This window comes from Dama dama, chromosome 29 (assembly GCF_033118175.1).
Source record: "Dama dama isolate Ldn47 chromosome 29, ASM3311817v1, whole genome shotgun sequence".
In the NCBI taxonomy this organism is placed as follows: domain Eukaryota; kingdom Metazoa; phylum Chordata; class Mammalia; order Artiodactyla; family Cervidae; genus Dama; species Dama dama.
This window is the reverse complement of record NC_083709.1, coordinates 47,550,719-47,571,668: the sequence shown is the minus strand read 5'-3', so window position 1 is coordinate 47,571,668 and position 20,950 is coordinate 47,550,719. Positions and strand designations below refer to the sequence as shown.

The following is a 20,950-nucleotide window of genomic DNA, read 5'->3' as shown; positions in this document are numbered from 1 at the left end:
ATGGCCTGGTATCTGAAGACTTCGGTTCCAGTCTAGCAGTGTTGCTGGTGTCTTCCTCAAGTGTACGGAAGGAATGACACTGCCTCGCCGGGTCACAGAGCAGAGCGAGGGGATAAAACTGGCTGCGTGCTCAGCACTGTGTCTGCAACAGGGTAAAGCGCGCCAATCCTGTTTTCTTTTCTATTAAGAAAAAGCGGGGGGAGATTATACCATCCACATCCCAGAGATTGCCGTTAGTGGTGAGCCTAAGTACCGGGCATGCTGTCCACTCCCCTTACCCCTACGGGGCAAAGACCCCGAAGAAACTGGCAGGGAGGGCGTGCTCCAGAGCGTTCGCTCCCAGGCCTCTCGGCAATCCACCCCCCGCCCCAAAGCTCCTCCAGCCGAGAGCTGTTGCCGGGGCCCGGGCGCCGCCCAACTCCAGCGCAGGCCAATGGTAGCGCGGCCTGGGCACCGCCCAGCCGCAGTGAAGGCCTATAGCGGCGCGGCACGGGCACCGCCCTGATTCTCCGCCGGCCAATAGCGGCGCGGCCCGGTGCGGGGGCCCGCCTCCAGCCGGGCGGGTAGGTGGAGAGGCGGTCACCGGCTCCGCCTCACTCCCCTCTGACCCGGTGTCTCGTCTCTCTCTCTTCCTGTTCCAAACCACGTGGACGCGCCGGGGGCTGCGGGAGGGAACCCAGGCCGCCCCTCCCGCTGTCGCTGCTACTGCCAGTACCGCAACCCCCTCACCCATCCGAAGTCGCCTCGTCCCTGCTACCCGCGTCTTTGCGGAGGGCGTGCACATGGCGACCCAGGCGCACTCCCTCAGCTACTCAGGCTGCAACTTCTTGCGCCAGCGTCTGGTCCTGTCCACTCTGAGCGGGCGCCCTGTCAAAATCCGAAAGATTCGGGCCAGAGACGACAACCCCGGCCTCCGAGGTAACTCCGGGGCGCGCAGCTCGCAGGGTGGGCGCAGGGCCCGAGGGGAGACCGCGCTCTTTCCCTGGGGGCCGGCACGCAGGGAGCCTCCGGGTTCCGTGGGCGCGTGGGGGAGGGCTCGCAGCGCGTCGCCCCCCACCAGAACGCGCCTGAGGTTGTGGGGAGGCGGGGTCGCGCCCCGAGGACTGAGCTCTGGTGCGCGCGGCGCTCCGCGTCTCGCAGCCGCTGGTAGTAAACAGCTACACGTTTTCCAGCATTACGTGTTGCAACATATCCCAGGCATCGCCCCCTCGTTTGTCTTGAGTCCCTCTTGCTCTCGCTATAAACCTCTCAAAAGAGAGAAACAGTTTGTTGGACCGAAATGTGGTGAATGGGCAGATGTAAAGACGGAGAGAGATGTGGAGAGAGCGAAGTACCACTGGTTGGTTTTGTCCCCTGTCCCAAAGCAGGTCTCAGAAGCAGATGTCCCCTTGGTCGCCACCGGCTATCCCTGTCGCCATGATTTCTCGGCTGTCCTCACACATCTCCTTGCGTGTGGATTAAAGAATTTTTAAAAATTCTGTGTTTGTTTTCAGCCGTCACTGTGATTGGTTTGTGCAGGACAGAAGCTTTGAGATAAATTTGTAACAGTCATGGGCCTAATTGCCTTGACTTTAGTAAAGGGTTCGTGACAAGTGCTAAACTATAGGCTTCAGAGCTCTCTTTTTGCCCTACAAGGGTGATTAGGTGAAAAATAAGGCCCCATTTAAACCCATATCAGGTTAACGGTGTCCGAATTTCAACTGGTCCCCTGGAATAAGCCTCATTATATTTAAAAGCTTCTGTCTGGTTATTCCGAATTGGGAAAATCACTTCAAGAAAAAAACCTCTCTGCATATTGAAGGAGAAGAGGGTTTGTGGTTGGTCCTGGGAGCTTTCTGGGCCCTGTTGGTGTGTTTAATTTTGCACTGGCTCCTATCGTCAGTGGCCAGCCCGTCTCATCATCTGTCTGAATGCATTTTCTGGATGTTTCTGCCTCTCTTGAAGGGTGATTGGTTGCACGTAAGGGGAAATGCCATGTCATTGATGGAGATAGAAGGTTTCTAAGGAAAGAACCAGATGAACCCCTGTGTCATGGAGAGGAACCTGGTGACAGTGAGAAAGGCTTCTGTTGGTACATGATTATTAGTGCCCTCACTGTCCTGAAGAAGTTGAGGGGCCGCTAGCATGGTTTTTGCCAGATGCTCTTCCTCTCAACATTTCTTACCTTAATTTTGAGTCTGACCCTTGGGCGAAGCAATTGCTTGATTGCTCTACTCCGGTATTCCCTATCAACTCTCCCATTAGCCCCCTATATTAGCCTAGAGAACTCATAGCTACCTGGATGTGGTATGAAGACAAGGTTCTAGGAACACTGGGGATAGCATTTTTAAATAGAAGTACTTTAGCTCCCCAGGTGGCTCAGTGGTAAAGAATCTGCCTGCCGATTCAGGAGACGTGGGTTCAGTCCTTGGGTGGGGAAGATCCCCTGGAGGAGAAAATGGCAACCAACTCCAGTATTCTTGCCTGGAGAATCCCACGGACAGAGGAGCCAGGAGGGCTACAGTCCATAGGGTCACAAAGAGTCAGACAAGACTGAGTGACTGAGCATACATTCATACTTTAGCCTGTAGACCTGGGATTTCTAATGGAAATATCGTGCCCATGAGATATAATTTAGTGATGTTTCCCTTTCTCCCTCCTGAACTGTTTGTATCTCTTCACTGCCACACACATGAATGGAGCTTGGGCACTTGGCATTTTCCTGAAAAGATACCAGGCTCTGGTACCTGGGGACAGGAGTACTGGTTAGCAGAAGTGCTAGTATTATATGAGGAGCACTCTGTATAGCCTTATTTGCCTTACCTTATTAATATACTAGGGAGTAAAAATTAGACCTAAAAATTAGGGAGTAATTAATTTAGACCTTCTTGGCTGGATTCAAGGCCTCAGAAATTCTGTAGACATGTATTAATTTCTACAGAGAGAACTAAGATATACGTATATACATTCGTTCATAGACATATATATATATATATGTATGTCATACATATATATGTAAGTGTATTTACATACACACATACGTATAAATACATGTAGCCCCTGACACATGATGTTATCATTGTCGGATGAGTCTGTAGTAACTTCAGTGGAGATGTAGCCAACGAATGTCTTATCTGTCATCTGTCCCTTTCTGTCTCTTCCTGACTTAGATTCTTAGAGTTAGAAAAAACTCAGCATCTCCAATAAAATTTTCAGCTCAAGTGCAAGAATCCTATCTCCTGAAGGTGCTTACTTAAATATCTTCTCTGGTGTGAGCTTTGGAGGGTGGAGGTGGCATCTCCGGAATAGTCATTCATAAAAGGTTCATTGAGCCCCAGGTTGAGCACAGCTTTGTGGAGGTGTAAGCATGAGAAACTCATTGCTCCGCTCTCAAGGAGCTTTCTGAGGAACAGCTGAGAGAGTAAGTATCCTGAGTAACTTGAGGTAGCAAGTTGTAATGGGGCTTCGCAGAGTTAGAGCAGCGACTTGCCCGGAGGTTATGATGGAAGACTCTCTGGATCTTCTGATCTGACCGGATAGGACTGAGATGGTGGCTTCGGGAATCTGGTGAAAGAAACAGCTTTTAAGTCAAAAAGTTCTTCATTTTCTTTATTTTGTGGAGGTGTATACCCTCCGAGGTGGCACAGTGGTAAAGAATCTGCCTGCCAATGTAAGAGACGGGAGAGATGTGGGTTCTCTCCCCGGGTTGGGATGATCCCCTGGAGTAGGAAATGACAACCCACTCTAGTATTCTTGCCTGGAAAATTACACGAACAGAGAAGCATGGCAGACTACAATACATGGGGTTGCAAAGAGTCGGACAAGACTGAGCACACAAAGGTGATGAATAAATTCTTCATTTGTCATGGTAGATTGGGAGTTGAGAGCTTGGGCTCAATTAGATCTCTGTTTGAAATAGGGTTCTGCTTTTGCTGTTAGCTATTGGAGCTCCTGAGCCTCAGTTTTTTTCATCTGTAAAGTGAGGCCATTACTACAACTTCAGAGGGTCATGTGAGAATTAAATGAAATAGTGCTTGAAAGTGCACTCAACAGAGCCTGGTGTGTAGGAAGAGTAAACACTAGCTGGTTTTATTTTTTGTAAAATAAAATTTTTGTTCACTGGTATAGTTCCGTTGTCTGGCATTCAAAATCTGTTCCTGCTTCTATGTGGAAAATTTTCAAATATTTAATTGTACCTTCTCTGTTTTCTTTTTAGGCTAAAGGTTTCCTTTTAGGTGATGGCTTCCAAATATTTGTGTGTTATATGTATAATGCAGTAGTTCTTAGGCAGGAGCAGTTTTGCTCCCCAGGGATATTTGGCAGTGTTTGGAGACATTTTTGGTTGTCAAAACTGAGAGGCTGCTCCTGGCACCTGGTGGGTGGAGCCCAGGGATGCTCCTAAACATCCTACAGTGCACTGGACAGCTCCCCACACAAAGAACTATTCTGTGCAAAATATCGGTGCTGATGTTGGAAAACTCTGCTCTTCCAGACTTAACTGGGCTTTCCAGGTGGCTCAGTGGTAAACAATCCACCTGCCAATGCAGGAGATGTGGGTTCAATCCCTGGGTAAGGAAGATCTGGAGAAGGGAATGGCAACCCACTCTAATGTTCTTGCCTGGGAAATTCCATGGACAGAGAAGCTTGGTGGGCTACAGTTCGTGGGGTCCCAAAAGAATCGGACACACTTAGTGACTAAACAACAGCAAAACTGAATTTAATTGTTAAGCTTTTTCTTTTCTTCATATCTGTAATGACTGGGAATCGCAGCATGAGGTACCAAGAAAACGGCAAGAAGATTCAGAAGGGGATGAGACACAGATCAAATTGTGATTTCAGCTAGATTTGTTAATCTCTTAAATAGATTATTTGTCTCCTCTGAATGAGGAATTGTAAACAATGAGAAGAATTTGAATCCCAAAGAAAGAAGATCCTGGAATAGTTTTTATTAATTATGCAGCCACAATGTGTAATATTTACTTCACTTTTGAGGAGCATGAATGATTATATTGCCTCATTAGATTCTTTCCATCAGTGAGGAGGAAATAAATATTCTTCTATTGCTGTTTTACTAAAGGTAGAAAAGGCAAGACATGGTTAAGTAAGATAGCTGGTGAAGTTAGATATCCGGTCAGGAACAGAGCAAGAAGCAGACGGCAGCCAGCTCCAGTCGGCAAGGCCTATTCCCCCAGCTGATTGCTTGGTGGACTTGAGTGTTCCTCAGATTATAAAGCAGCTGCCCAACGTGCTTCTGTTTCTGGATTTCACGAGGGCTATATCCTGCAGGGTTCCGTTGAATTAACATTTTCTGGGCAAAGGTGAGCTCCATATGGAAAGAATTCACAAGAATGATGATTTTTTAAAAGTGGGAATACAGAAATGATGGACTTGGGTAAGAGCCCTGATTTAGCACTTAGGACATGGGATTGCTGCTACCCATGTCCCTGAGTGGGTCACATGTTTAAGCTTTGCTGTGAAACTGGAGAGAGGAGATATTTGGTCCTCGGGGAGTGCTGCACGTGGCTTAACCAGATGAGTTTCTGAAAAAGGAGGGGTAAGTGAAATTTTAATAAAAAGAATCCTTTAAAATGTGCTGAGGAAACATGCCACATGGAGGTCCTTAAAGGTAAAATGTCTTTTGGCAAACTGATACATTGTTTTGGGGATAAATGTAGGTGTTCATGAATTGGATTTTGTAAAAGGAGGATTGTAAGGGTAAATTATTTTTCTTCTCTGCTCTCAATACTTCTGACACCAGATGTGTGGGGTTTCCTTTCCACACCAGGCAGTTCTCCAATTCCCAGTGGACATTCACTGGGTGTGCTACAAATTTAACTCAATTGTGAACTACCTCAGTGGTAATAACATTAAATCCCACAGGTTAAGGACTTAATCTCAAATCCCAGTCACAAGCCCAGACCATTTATACTTCGTAGCAACCAGTTATAATTTGGGGGTTCCCAAACCCCCTCCTGAGGTCTAATAATTTGCTAAACTTGTGTCTCATGAAGCTCAGGGAAATATTTATTTGCATTTACCAGTTCATAATAAAGGATATAAAAGATAAAGACGAGAAGTCAGATGAAGAGATACATAGGGTAAGTCCAGAAGAGTCCTGAAGTAGGGGCTTCCATCCCTGTGGAACGGTGGGGGTTTGTTATTCTCCCAGAATGTGGATTCTTTTGTTTTGTTTTAAACTAACCTGAAGTTCTCTCCTTGTTCAAGAATTTTTACCAGGGCTTGATCTCCAGGCCCACCTCTGCACCACACCACCCCTGTAGAAGTCAGTAGGATTGAAAGTTCTAACCGGGTAATCTTCTGATTTTTCTGGTGACCAGCCCCATCCTGAGGCTGTCTAGGGGCTCCACCCTAAGTCACCTCAGCAGCATAAACTCAGGTGTGTTCAAAAGGGACTCTATGAATAGCTTTTAAAGTAGACTCCTGTCACTCTGGAACTTTCAAGGTTTTTTTTCTTTTTTTTTTTTAGGAGCTCTGTGCTGGGAACAAAGACTAACTATATTTCTTATTATCCCACAGGATGTATCTTATTTCAGTATGGTCTGGGACTCAAAGTTGTTGATAGATAACTGGAATCGGGGGAGGCCTGACCACTATACTAATGATAAGCGTGGATTTCGTATTCCTACCAGTAGTGAAGGAATGATTTAGTTTCTCTGCATTCTTGCCAGCATTTGGTGTTGTCACTATTTTTAACTGTAGCCATTCTGATTAATGTGTAGTGCTGTCTTGTAGTTTAATTTGCACATTCCTAATGGCTAATGATATTGAATAACATTTCATGTCTTTTGCCATTTTCTAGTAGGATTTTTTTTTTTTTCTGTTAAGTTTTGAGAGTTCTTTACATATTCTAGTTCTTTGTCAAATATGTAGTTTCCTAGTTCCTAGTATTTTATCTCACTCTACAGCTTGCCTTTTTATACTGTAACATGGTCTTTTGCAGAGGGAAAGTTTTAATGAAATAGAATTTATCAAATTTTTCTTTTACTGCGTGTACCTTTGGTGAAAAGTTTAAGAACGGTTTGCCTAGCCTTAGACCTGAAGATTTTCTTTTTTTTTTTTCCTGTAAGTTTTATAGTTTTACATTTTATATTTAAGTTAATTTTTGTATGAGGTTTAAAACTTAGGTCAGTGTTCATTTTTTTGCTTATGAGTGTCCAACTGCTCTAGCACCATTTGTACAAGTGGCTGTCTTCCATTTAATCACTTTTTAACAAATCACTTTGTTAAAAAAAAAAATTGGGCACATTTGTGTGGGTCTCTTTCTGGGTTCTCTGTTCTGTTCCACTGACCTTTATGTCTGTCCCTTTGTCAGTACCACACTCTTATGATTTTTGTTGTTCAGTCCCTCAGTCGTGTCTGACTCCTTGTGACCCCATAGACTGCAGCACACTAGGCTTCCCTGTCCTCCACTATCTCCTGAAGTTTGCTCAAATTCATGTTCATTGAGTCAATGATGCCATCCAACCATCTCATCTTCTGTTGCTTCCTTGTCCTTCTGCCCTCAGTCTTTCCCAGCATTAGGCAGAGTCTTTTGCAATGAGTTGGCTCTTTGCATCAGGTGGCCAAAGTAGTGGAGCTTCAGTTTCAGCATCAGTCCTTCCAATGAATATTCAGGGTTGGTTTCCTTTAGAATTGACTGGTTTGATTTCCTTGAAGACCAAGGGACTCTCAAGAGTCTTCACCAGCACCATAATTTGAAAGCATCCATTCTTCTGAGCTCAGTCTTCTTTATGGTCAAACTCTCACATCCATACATGACTACTAGAAAAACCATAGCTTTGACTATACAGAACTCTGTCAGCAAGGTAATGTCTCTGCTTTTTAATACACTGTCTAGGTTTGACATAGCTTTTCTTCCAGGGAACAAGTGTCTTTTATTTTCATGGCTGCAGTCACCATCCACAATGATTTTGGATCCCAAGAAAATAAAATCTGTCACCATTTCCACTTTTCCCCCGTCCATTTGCCATGAAGTGTGGGACTGGATGCCATTATCTTTGTTTTTTGAATGTTGAGTATTAAGTGAGTGTTTTTACACTCCTCTTTCACCTTTGTCAAGAGGCTCTTTAGTTCCTCTTCGCTTTCAGCCATTAGGGTCCTGTCATCTTCCTATCTGAGATTATAGATATTTCTCCTGAAAATTTTGATTCCAGTTTGTGATTCATCCAGCTCTGCATTTCTCATGGTGTACTCTGTATTTAAGTTAAATAAGCAGGGTGACAATGTACAGCCTTGATGTATTCCTTCCCCAATTTGGAACCAGTCTGTTGTTCCATATCTAGTTCTAACTGTTGCTTCTTAACCTGCCAACAGAATTCTCAGGAGGCAGGTCAGGTGGTCTGGTATTCCCATCTTTTAAGAGTTTTCCACAGTTTGTTGTGATCCGTACAGTCAAAGCCTTTGGCGTAGTTAATAAAGCAAAAGTAGATGTTTTTCTGGCATTGTTATGTATATAATATTTGGGTGGGCTGATCCATTCAACTTTAGTCTTAATTTTCATGAGTGTTTTAGCTATTCTAGTTCTTTGCCTTTTCATATAAAGTTTAGAATAATTTTGTCTTTATAAAAAAATCTTATTAGGATTTTGACAAGAACTGTGTTAAACCTATATGATAATTTAGGGAAAGTTATCATCTTTACTGTATTGAGTCTCCTAATCCATAAACATAATGTATCTTTCCATTTATTTAGGTCTTTGTTTTCTTTCATCAACATTCTGTAATTTTTATCATTTAAGTCCTGTACGTGTTTTGTTAATTTACACCTAAATGTCTCACTTTTTTGAGCAGTTGTAAATGATATCTGATTTTAAATTTTGGCCTCTATGTGTTCATCAGTAGTATATAAAAATATGATTTTTTTTTTTTTTTTTTTAATGTTTGTCTTGTGTCCTGCAACCTTGGGCTTTCCTTGTGACTAAGCTGGTAAAGAATCTGCCTGCAATGCACGAGGCCTGGGTTCGATCCCTGGGTTGAGAAGATCCCCTGGAGAAGGGAAAGGCTGCCCACTCCAGTATTCTGGCCTGGAGAATTCCATGGACTGTATAGTCCATGGGGTTGCAAAGTGTCGAACACGACTGAGTAACTCAATTCCTTGCCCTGCAACCTTGCTGAATTCATTTATAAGTTCTAAATGTGTAGTGGTTTTTCTTCTTTTGGTAGATTCCTTGGGAATTTTTTATGTGGACAGTCATGTCATCTGTAACTTGGAACAGTTTTATTTCTTCTTTTCTGAACTTTATACCTTTTATTACCCCCTTATTGCACTGAGTAGGACTTCTAGCACTATGTTAAATAAGAGTAATGAGACCAAACTTCCTTACCTTGTTCCCTGTCTTAGGGATAAAGCATACAGTGTTTTGCCACAAAGTATAATGTTCAGTTCAGTTCAGTTCAGTCGCTCAGTCGTGTTCGACTCTTTGTGACCCCATGAATTGCAGTACGCCAGGCCTCCCTGTCCATCACCAACTCCTGGAGTTTACTCAAACCCATGTCCAACGAGTCGGAGTTTACTCAAACCCATGTCCAACAAGTCAGTGATGCCATCCAACCATCTCATCCTCTGTCGTCCCCTTCTCCTCCTGCCCCCAATCCCTCCCAGCATCAGGGTCTTCTCCAATGAGTCAACTCTTCATATGATATGGCCAAAGTATTGGAGATAATGTTAGTTGTATATTTTTTTTAGATTTTTTTTTTTTATCAAACTGCGGAAGTTTGCTTCTATTTTTCTAAGATTTGTAGGTGTGTATGAATGAGTGTTGTATTTTGTCAAATGCACTTTTTGTACCACTGATGTGATCATGTGATTTTTCTTGTTTAGTCTGTTAATATGGTTTATTTCATTGAATGATTTTCAAATATTGAAGCATCCTTGCATTACGGGAAGAAACCCTACTGGTCATAAAGTGTAATTGTATTTTATATTACTGGATTTTATTTTCTAACATTTTGTTAGAGATTTTTTCGTATATATTCATAAATGATACTCATTTGTGGACTTCCCTGGTGGCTCAGATGGTAAAGAATCTGCCTGCAATTCAGGAGACCCAGGTTCGATCCCTGGGTCAGGAAGGTCCCCTGGAGAAGGAAATGGCAACGCACTCCAGTATTCTTGTCTTGAGAATTCCACAGACAGAGGAACCTGGTGGGCTACAGTCCATGTAGTTTTCTTTTTTTGTACTCTTAGTCTGATTTTGATATTTTAAATAAGAATATACTAGTTTAAAATAAATTGGAAACTGTTTCCTCTTTGTTTTCTAGAAGAGATTGTATAGAATTGATTTTAGTTCTTTAAACATTTGGTACAATTCTCCAGTGAAACCATAAAGGCCTAGAGATTTCTTTTGCAGGAGTTTTAAAGAATATATTTTCAATTTCCTAAATGGTCATAGGGCCATTTAAATTACCCATTTCATATGATGAATTGAGGTAGTTTGTGTTTTTTTGAGAAATGGTCCATTTCATCTAAATTGTTTTATTTATGTAGAGTTCATAATTCTTTCTTATTGTTCTTTTGATGCCTGGAGGTTCTGCATTGATATTCCCTGTTTGCTGATAAACTGTTGATTTGTGTCTTTTTTTTTTTTTTCCCTGTGTTGTTAGAGATTTGGGGTTATTGTCTTAAAGAACCAGCTCTTTCACTGATTTTTTCCCCCCACTTTTCTTGTTTTCAATTTCGTCTGCCTCTGCTATTTGTATTATTTCTTTCATTTGCTTTGGATTTATTTCATTCTTTTTCTAAATTGAGGTGAGACAGCTTATTGGAAACCTTTTCTCTTTTGTAATATAGGCATTTAGTACAATAAACTTCCCTCTCAACACAGCTTTAGCTGAGTCCCATGAATTTTCAATGTGTCATATTTTAATTTTCATTTAGTTCAGTATGTTTTTTCTTGCCTTTAAGACTTCCTCTTTGATCCATGGATTATTTACAAGTGTGCTGTTTAACTTCCAAGTGTTGAGTATTTTCCTGTTATCATTTTGTTATTGATATAAGTTTGATTCCATTATGTTTAGGGAATGTGCTCTGTATATTTCAGTTACTTTGAATTTGTTGAGGTTTCTTAAAGGCCCAAGATACCATTATCTTGGCATGTGTTCAGTGTGCTCTTGGAAAGAATGTATATTCTGCTCTGTGAGTTGGGTGATATGTAGATGTTGATTAGATCCTGTTGGTTGGTGGAATTGCTAAGTTCTTTCTTCTGTCAGTTAGAACAGTTTTAGCTTCATACATTTTGCAGCTTTGTTGTTTGGTGCATGTAGGTTTGCTCTGTTTTCTTGATGGATTCACCCTTTTAGTATTATGCAGTGTTGTCCTGCTCTGCTTTGAGTAATTTTCTAAGGTGGAGGAAATACTCCAGTGCATTAGGGTTAGAGAAAGGTCAGTTCAGTTCAGTTCAGTTGCTCAGTTGTGTCAGAGAAGGGTCACCTCCTCTCAATCTGTTTGAAGCAAAAAGACTAAAACTGAGGAGGTTGGATACAAATAGAATACTTGAAGGTGCTAAAAATAGCATAAGTCAGAGAAATAAGCTGTCTTTTGTTGATTTCATTTCCTCAAAGGTTTTTATTTAAGCACAATAAGCTATCTAGGAAAACTTGAAGGTTCAGTTCAGTTTGTCGTTTAGTCATGTCCGACTCTTTGCATCCCCATGAACGGCAGCACGCCAGGCCTCCCTGTCCATCACCAACTCGCGGAGTCTACCCAAACCCATGTTCATCAAGTCGATGATGCCATCCAACCATCTCATCCTCTGTCATCCCGTTCTCCTCCTGCCCTCAATCTTTCCCAGCATCAGGGTCTTTTCAAATGAGTCAGATCTTCGCATCAGGTGGCCAAACTATTGGAGTTTCAGCTTCAACATCAGTCCTTCCAATGAACACCCAGGACTGATCTTTAGCATGGACTGGTTGGATCTCCTTGCAGTCCAAAGGACTCTCAAGAGTCTTCTCCAACACCACAGTTCAAAAGCATGAATTCTTCGGCACTCAGCATTTTTTGTAGTCCAGCTCTCACATCCATACATGACCACTGGAAAAACCATAGCCTTCACTAGATGGACCTTTGTTGGCAAAGTCATGTCTCTACTTTTTAATATGCTGTCTAGGTTAGACACAACTTTCCTTCCAAGGAGTAAGCGTCTTTTAATTTCATTGCTGCAGTCACCATCTGCAGTGATTTGGGAGCCCAGAAAAATAAAGTCAGCCACTGTTTCCACTGTTTCCCCATCTATTTGCCATGAAGTAATGGGAAGGAGGCAAAAAAAGTAATCTTCAGTGTTGGTTGTTTTAAATAGAGCACCATAGTTCAAAAGCATCAGTTCTTTGGTGCTCAGCTTTATAGTCTAACTCACAACCATACATGACCACTGGAAAAACCATAGCTTTGACTAGATGGACCTTTGTTGGCAAAGAAATGTCTCTGCTTTTTAATATGCTGTCTAGGTTGGTCATAGCTTTTCTTCCAGGGAGCGAGCATCTTTTACTTTGATGGCTGCAGTCACCATCTGCAGTGATTTTGGAGCCAAAAAAATAAAGTTTGTCACTATTTCCACTGTTTCCCCATCTGTTTGGCCATCAAGTGATGGGGCCAGATGCTTGATCTTCGTTTTTGAATGTTGAGTTTTAAGACAACTTTTTCACTCTCCTCTTTCACTTTCATCAAGAGGCTCTTTAGTTCTTTGTTGCTTCCTTCCAAAAGGGTGGTGCCATCCGTGTATCTGAGGTTATTGATATTTCTCTCAGCAGTCTTGATTCCAGCTTGTGCTTCATCCAGCCCGGCATTTCACATCATGTACTCTGCATAGAAGTTAAATAAACAAGGTGACAATATACAGCCTGGCCGTACTCCTTTCCTGATTTTGAACCAGTCTGTTGTTCCATGTCCATTTCTAACTGTTGCTTCATGACCTGCATTCAGATTTCTCAGGAGGCAGGTCAGGTGGTCTGGTATTCCCATCTCCTTCAGGATTCTCCACAATTTGTTGTGATCCACACAGTCAAAGGCTTTGGTGTAGTCAATAAAGCAAAAATAGATGTTTTTCTGGAACTCTCTTGCCTTTTCAGTGATCCATCGGATGTTGGCAATTTGATCTCTGGTTCCTCTGCCTTTTATAAATCCAGCTTGAACATGTGGAAGTTCATGGTTCACGTACTGTTGAAGCCCGGCTTGGAGGATTTTGAGCTTTACTTTGCTAGCATGTGAGATGAGTGCAGTTGTGCGGTAGTTTCAGCATTCTTTGGCATTGCCTTTCTTTGGGATTGGAATGAAAACTCTCCTTTTCCAGTCCTTTGGCCACGGCTGAGTTTTCCAACTTTGCTGGCATATTGAATACAGCACTTTCACAGCATCCTCTTTCAGGATTTGAAATAGCTCAACTGGTATTCCATCACCTCCACTAGCTTTGTTCGTAGTGATGCTTCCTAAGGCCCACTTGACTTTGCATTCCAGGGTGTCTGGCTCTAGGTGAGTGATCACACCATCGTGATTATCTTGGTGATGAAGATCTTTTTTGTATAGTTCTTCTGTGTATTCTTACCACCTCTTCTTAATATCTTCTGCTTCTGTTAGGGCCATACCATTTCTGTCCTTTACTGTGTCCATCTTTGCATGAAAATTTCCCTTGGTATCTCTAATTTTCTTTAAGCGATCTCTAGTCTTTTCCATTCTATTGTTTTCCTCTATTTCTTTGCACTGATCACTTAGGAAGGTTTTCTTATCTCTCCTTGCTATTCTTTAGAATTCTGCATTCAGATAGATATATCTTTCTTTTCTTCCTTTTGCCTTTTGCTTCCCTTCTTTTCTCGGCTATTTGGAAGGCCTCCTCAGACAACCATTTTGCCTTTTTGCATTTCTTCTTATTGGGGATGGTTTTGATCACTGCCTCCTGCACAATGTCATGAACCTCTGTCCATAGTTCTTCAAGCACTCTATCAGATCTAATCCTTTGAATCTATTTGTCACTTCCACTGTATAATTGTAAGGGATCTGATTTATGTCATACCTGAATAGTCTAGTGATTTTCCCTATTTTCTTCAATTTAAGTCTGAATTTTGCAATAAAGAGTTTATGATCTGAGCCACAGTCAGTTCCTTGACTTGTTTTTGCTGTGTGTATAAAGATTCTCCACCTTTGGCTGCAAAGAATATAACCAATCTGATTTCAGTATTGACCATCTGGTGATGTCAATGTATAGAGTTGTCTCTTGTGTTGTTGGAAGAAGAACATTAAAGAGACATATCAATTTTATCAGAATATATGGGAGTCTACCAAGGAAGAATTTACAACTCTAAACACTCTGGTAATTAAGAAGAAAAGCAACAGAACAATGAACTGAGATATTTAGAAATGGAACAAAATTACAAGCCGAAAACTAAATGAAAATAATTTCTAAAGAAGAAATAAACAAAATGGAAAATAGCAAAAAAAAATCAAGTTAATTCATTAAAAACAATACAAAACAAATCAATAGCCTCATTAATTTGTAAAAGGAAAGAAAGTATGAATTAATAAAAGATCAAGAACATTTGTGGTAGACTGTTCTCTATTATTTACTGATACATTTGGAATTATCACAGTTATATAAAAAGATAACAAATCAAAATAGATAAAATGAAATTTTTAAAGACACCCAAAGATAAAACCAAAACAAAAGGAATGCAAAAATTCACCAAGTAATAAATAGAAAAGAGCACTGAAGTGCTAGAAATTTTACCCCCAATATTCAAAGGAAAATAATTCTTATTATTTTACACATTCCAAAGAACAAAAAAGAATGTACAGAGATGACTTCAATTGTGGGGTACTTAAGCGCACCACACACACAAAAATTAAATTACAAAATAACCTCATTTAATGAGGCCAAATGAAAAACCCTAAGTAAATCTTTAAAAAATAGATCATAACAAATTTTTAAACTATCCACTATTATTAGGAAGGGTACATCCCAAGCATTGGCTATGGATAAAACACATGGGAAAGTATAACATAATTAAATGTAAGAATAAACACAAAAATGAGAAAAAAAATCACATAACCAGGTTAACTGCTACTGAAAAGACACCTGACAAAATTGAACACCCATCTTTCAGTAAACTGTTTCAAAAACCATAAAGAATAAATTTATTAAATGTAATAGTTTCCACATGAAAATAGAAGTTCAAGGAGAACATCTTCATGACCTTGGTGAAGGCAAAGATTTCCTGAAAAGGCCACAGAAAGATTTATAAATTGGGTTCTCACATGCTAGCAAAGTAATCCTCAAAATTCTCCAAGCCAGGCTTCAACAGTGTGTGAACCTGAACTTCCAGATGTTCAAGCTGGTTTTAGAAAAGACAGAGGAGCCAGAAATCAAATTGCTAACATCTGCTAGATCATCGAAAAAGCAAGAGAGTTCCAGAAAAACATCTATTTCTGCTTTATTGACTATGCCAAAGCCTTTGACTGTGTGGATCACAACTAACTGTGGAAAATTCTGAAAGAGTTGGGAATACCAGACCACCTGATCTGCCTCCTGAGAAATCTGTATACAGGTCAAGAAGCAACAGTTAAAACCGGACATGGAACAACAGACTGGTTTGAAATCGGGAAAGGAGTATGGCCAGGCTATGTATTGTCACCCTGCTTATTTAACTTCTATGCAGAGTACATCATGTGAAATGCTGGGCTGGATGAGGCACAAGCTGGAATCAAGACTGCTGGGAAAAATGTCAATAACCTCAGATACGTAGATGACACCACCCTTTTGGCAGGTAGCAAAAAAGAACTAAAGAGCCTCTTGATGAAAGTGAAAGAGGAGAGTGAAAAAGTTGTCTTAAAACTCAACATTCAAAAATGAAGATCATGGCATCTGACCCCATCACTTCTTGGCAACTAGATGGGGAAACAGTGGAAACAGTGACAGACTTATTATTTTGGGCTCCAAAATCACTGCGGATGGTGACTGTGGCCATGAAATTACAAGATGCTTGCTCCTTGTAAGAAAAGTTATGACCAACCTAGACAGCTTATTAAAAAGTTGAGACATTACTTTGCCGACAAATGTCCTTCTAATCAAAGCTATGGTTTTCCTAGTAGTCATGTATGGGTGTGAGAGTTGGACTATAAAGAAAGCTGAGCACCGAATAATTGATGCTTTTGAACTGTGGTGTTGGAGAAGACTCTTGAGAGTTCCTTGAACTACAAGGAGATCCAACCAGTCCATCCTGAAGGAAATCAGCCCTGAATATTCATTGGAAGCACTGATGCTGAAGCTGAAACTCCAATACTTTGGCCACCTGATGCGAAGACCTTATTCATTTGAAAAGATCCTGCTGCTGGGAAAGATTGAAGGCAGGAGGAGAAGGGGATGACAGAGGATGAGATGGTTGGATGTCATCACCAACTTGATGGACATGAGTTTGGGCAAGCTCTGGGAGTTGATAATGGACAGCGAAGCCTGGCATGCTGCAGTCCACAGGATTGCAAAGAGTCAGACATGACTGAACCACTGAACTGAACTGATGTGATTTATAGTTTAGGAAAGATGTGATGTATTTAAGTTCAAGTAACATTATTTGTCACATTTTGCATAATTATATAAAATATGTAAATGTTTTATGTATATATTATTTCCAGGTGAGTGAACATACTTTAATTTATTCTGAGACTTGGTTATGCATTTGTAATTTCTACCTTTTTTGGATTTAATGTTGAAAATAGTAAATCCTAATTTCATGTGTTAATTGTTTGCTGTCTTTTCTTTTAGTTCTGTCTCTGATGGAATTGTAATCACATTGTATATATTACTTACAAAATTTTTTCTTTAAAATAGTGTGTATATTTTCTTTTGTAATTAAGCAGTTATTTAAAAAATGATGGCTGCATTGTATTATAAAGACCTTTCAGGAAGCAAACTAGATGTCCATCAGCAGATGAATGGATAAGGAAGCTGTGGTACATATACACTGTGGAATATTACTCAGCTGTTAAAAATAATTCATTTGAATCAGTTCTAATGAGATGGATGAAACTGGAGCCCATTATACAGAGTGAAGTAAGCCAGAAAGATAAAGACCAATACAGCATACTAACGCATATATATATGGAACGCATATATATGGAATTTAGAAAGATGGTGACGATAACCCTATATGCAAAACAGAAAAAGAGACACAGATGTACAGAACAGACTTTTGGACTCTGTGGGAGAAGGCGTGGGTGGGATGTTTTGAGAAAACAGCATCGAAACATGTATATTATCAAGGGTGAAACAGATCACCAGCCCAGGTTGAATGCATCAGACAAGTGCTCGGGGCTGGTGCACTGGGAAGACCCAGAGGGATCGGGTGGAGAGGGAGGTGGAGGGGGGACTGGGATGTCAATGTATGGCAAAAACCACTACAATATTGTGAAGTAATTAGCCTTCAACTAATAAAAATAAATGGAAAAAAAAAGATCTTTTGTAGTCTATTTAATGAGAGCAGTGTTTATTGTTCTTTAAATTGTGTTACAGTACCTTTACTTATATTTTTTCAATTTAATTTTTATGTAGTTTTTAAAAATGTGTACATATGACATGAAATTCAAAACAAAGCGGTTTACAAAGTGTCTTTGTTTCTTTCCCAATCTTCCTTCCGTGTGAAGCAACCAGTGTTGTTGGTTTGTTGTGTTTCTTTTCAGGGCTCTTTTTTTTCCATAAGGACACTGTTTCCTTTCTCAAATAAAGGCCATTTGCATCTTACTTTTTTCCCAGTCAGTATACTATGGAGATGATTCATATCAGTGTATGAAAAATCCCACTGATTTGATAGCTGCAAAGTGTTCTTGTTTATAGATGTGTCATAATTTATTTGAATCATTACAATACTTTTAAGTTGAATCTATTTCTTGAGATTTGCTCCTTGTTTTTAAAGGGTAGATCTTTGAATCATATTCCTTTTCTCAGTCCCCTCCTTTAAGACATGACCTTTTGCCTTTCTTTGGTGAGGAATGGGTCAGGCTTAGTGCCAATATTGAGTGCCACTAAGTCTTCTAGAAGTTACCAGTCCCTTTAAAGAAATGATGAGCTCCCTTCTTTGGGGGTCTAGGGAAGAGAGATCATTATGTATGGGAGGTAGTATTTAAGGAATCCTGAAATTAAAGGTCAATTTCCTTTTAATTAAAAGTCAAAAATCCTGAAATTAAAGGACAATTTTGTTCAAAGTATGAAGTATAACATGAAAAATTCATAAAACATAAAAGTAGTTCTTATTGGATTAAAAAATGAGCGTCCGTGTGATCCTATCCAGGTCAAGAAATAGAACATTGTGCACACCTTCATTGACCTGTTTTATTTACCTCTCCCTTCCATGCCCCTAGTGGTAGCCAGTCTCCTGACCATTGTGGCATTCATGTTGATTTTCTTTATAGCTGTGTAACCTAATTATGTATTCTTAAACCATCTAGTAAAGTTGTGCTTTTGGGGAGAACTTCCTCCCTAATGCTAGATATCTGAAATTCTGTACTCCTAGGAGCAGTCTTGAAGAAGTGAGGTGGCAGGGAATCCTACACATCTTGTTTTAAAAAGTTTGAGGCTTCAGTCTGACTATTATTAGGCGAACTTGAGATCTTTTTTGTACCAGGTGATGGAGCTGTATCTTCACTGTTACTAGGATTCAGGAACTAGCTCTGCATTGGTTCTTTGAGGTACTGCTTCTAAAGCACCTGTTTACTGTGACCTGGGGATGGTTTTGTCTGGAGGTCTTCATGAGTGCTCATTTTCTTCCTACTTGTGTTCCACTGCTGGGCATTTTTAACTGTGTTCATGCTCAAGAGCCCCTGTGGATTGCAAAAAACAAAAACACCTACTTTCAAAGTAATTTTTTGTTTTCTTTTCTTTACTAATTCATAAAAGCTATGGAGTTTATAATCTTGGACTTTATTCATAAATGCTTATTTGTCTCACCCATTTAGGCAGCCTGAAAGCTTGAGCAGGTCAAGTTTTCTTTTTTTGTGCAGAATACCTTGCATTTTCTATAAACATAGTAGACAGTGGCATGGCATTATACATACTGCCTACATTAAAAACATAGAATATTCTATATAAAAAGACCATAGAAATAATATGTAGTTCAGTTTTGTAGCTGATTTAACCTTTGAACTTTTGTGGTGCTACTTCTACTGTAACCTAATACATATACAAGTATATATTGAACTGAGACTAAAATTTCATGAACAACACCCTTACTATGTAACTGATAGTGTTTATTCTGTTCTAATTTCATTAAAGATAAATGTTGACTGGGGACTCATTAAGTCATCTGTAGGACCATCAGTAAATCACTGCCTGCAGTTGAAAGGTAGTATGATTTTCTAGAGGAGGAGGTTAGCTTTGAGAGATTAAACTGAGTGAGGCAAACCCAGCCCTGGTTTGATTTAGAGCATGGACTCTAGAGAAGGGCAGACTTGGGTTCAAGTCTTGACTCTGCCAGTTGGGCCTCAGCCTTCTATAAAACCGGAAGCACTTCCTGCTTAGTGGTTTTGAGGATTATATAAGGCAAGCATTAATACACAGCTGCTGTTATTAGCCATTACGCCTTATTTCAGGACTTAAGAGAGCTTCTCTGACTTCTAGCCCAGTGCTCTTTGTACAGATTGCAGAATCTGCTGTGACATGAGTTATGGGACAGCGTTAAGTAACAACAGGTGGATGGGAATTGCTTCGTTGATCTGCTCACCCTTTGGGATCAGTTTAGGTTACTGTTAAGGTCTGTGCTCTCAAACTCTGCTAGTTTATTAGAGGAGTAGGAACTGCCTGATGGAGAAGGAAATGGCAACCCACTCCAGTATTCTTGCCTGGAGAATCCCAGGGACAGAGGAGCCTGGTGGGCTGTTGTCTGTGGGGCCGCAGAGAGTCGGATACGACTGACGTGACTTAGCAGCAGCAGCAGGAACTGCCTGAAAACATCAGGTGGTCACCATGCTTTCAGTACAGAAAACTTGGTCTTCCTGTTTCCATTCATGGGAGGGATGTTGAAGATAAAGCTCCGTGTGTGTGTGTATGTATATAATATCAATTCAGGAGAACAGAGAATATATACTCCTGATTCTTCTCTCTGTCTTTTCATATTTCACGTTTACAATCTACCCCCTCACGTTTTAGAGAATAACCAGCTTTTGTATTTTGTTTTTTTAATTAATTTTTTTATTGCAGGTTAATTGCTTTACAGAATTTTGTTTTTTGTCAAACCTCAACAGCTTTGATAACAATTTATTCATAAAAGTAACTGAAGCAAATTTAAACAAGAAAAATTCATATAAAATGTTACTGTGAAGAGAAGCCTGTTTATTAACATTTGGTGTTTTTTTCTTCTAACCTTTTTCATGCATTAAAAAGGTGATAATAATACTGTATATTCAGGTACCTTGTAATAAAATTAAAAACTGAACTGATTAGAAAGTTCTAGATCAACAAGATGATAGAGGAAAGGAGAAGGGGCACTTTGTTGAATGAGAGAGGCAGTGACCTTTTACTGTCTCTGAGATTGAAGGGTATTCTGCAGCAAGTAAGAGTTTGATTTTAAAACTCTTTCCTGCTTTCTGTTCTTTCTCTCATTTGGCGCACACTCCTGAGATCAGAACAAATGGGTGTTATGCTGCTGAAATTAATATCCCATTAGATCGCTGGTAGAGTTCCTATTTTTTGGTGGAATACAAAATCTGAGTTGTTTTTAATAGTTCTACTAAACCTGCATATGGACTTCCCAGGTGGCTCAGTGGTAAAGAATCTGCCTGCCAGTGCAGGAGATGCAAGGGACACGGGCTCGATTTCTGGTTTGGGAAGATCCCCTGGAGAAGGAAATGTCAACTTACTCTAGTACCCTTGCCCGGGATATCCCATGGACAGAGGAGCCTAGTGGGCCAAGTTCATGGGGTTGCAAAAGAGTTGGACACTACCTAGCGACTGAACAACAGGAACAGCAAGACATACAAATGC

At 40.5% G+C, this 20,950-nt stretch overlaps 1 protein-coding gene across 1 annotated transcript in view; it reads left to right on the top strand.

Moving 5' to 3' along the window:
• Nucleotides 1–588: 588 nt before the first annotated feature.
• Nucleotides 589–20,950, top strand: part of RCL1 (RNA terminal phosphate cyclase like 1) — a 64,896-nt gene continuing 44,534 nt past the window's right edge. The window contains exon 1 of the mRNA XM_061132117.1: nt 589–918. Within this exon, the coding sequence (XP_060988100.1) occupies nt 783–918 (136 nt within the window). The 5' untranslated portion in view covers nt 589–782. The remainder of the gene's footprint in view (nt 919–20,950) is intronic.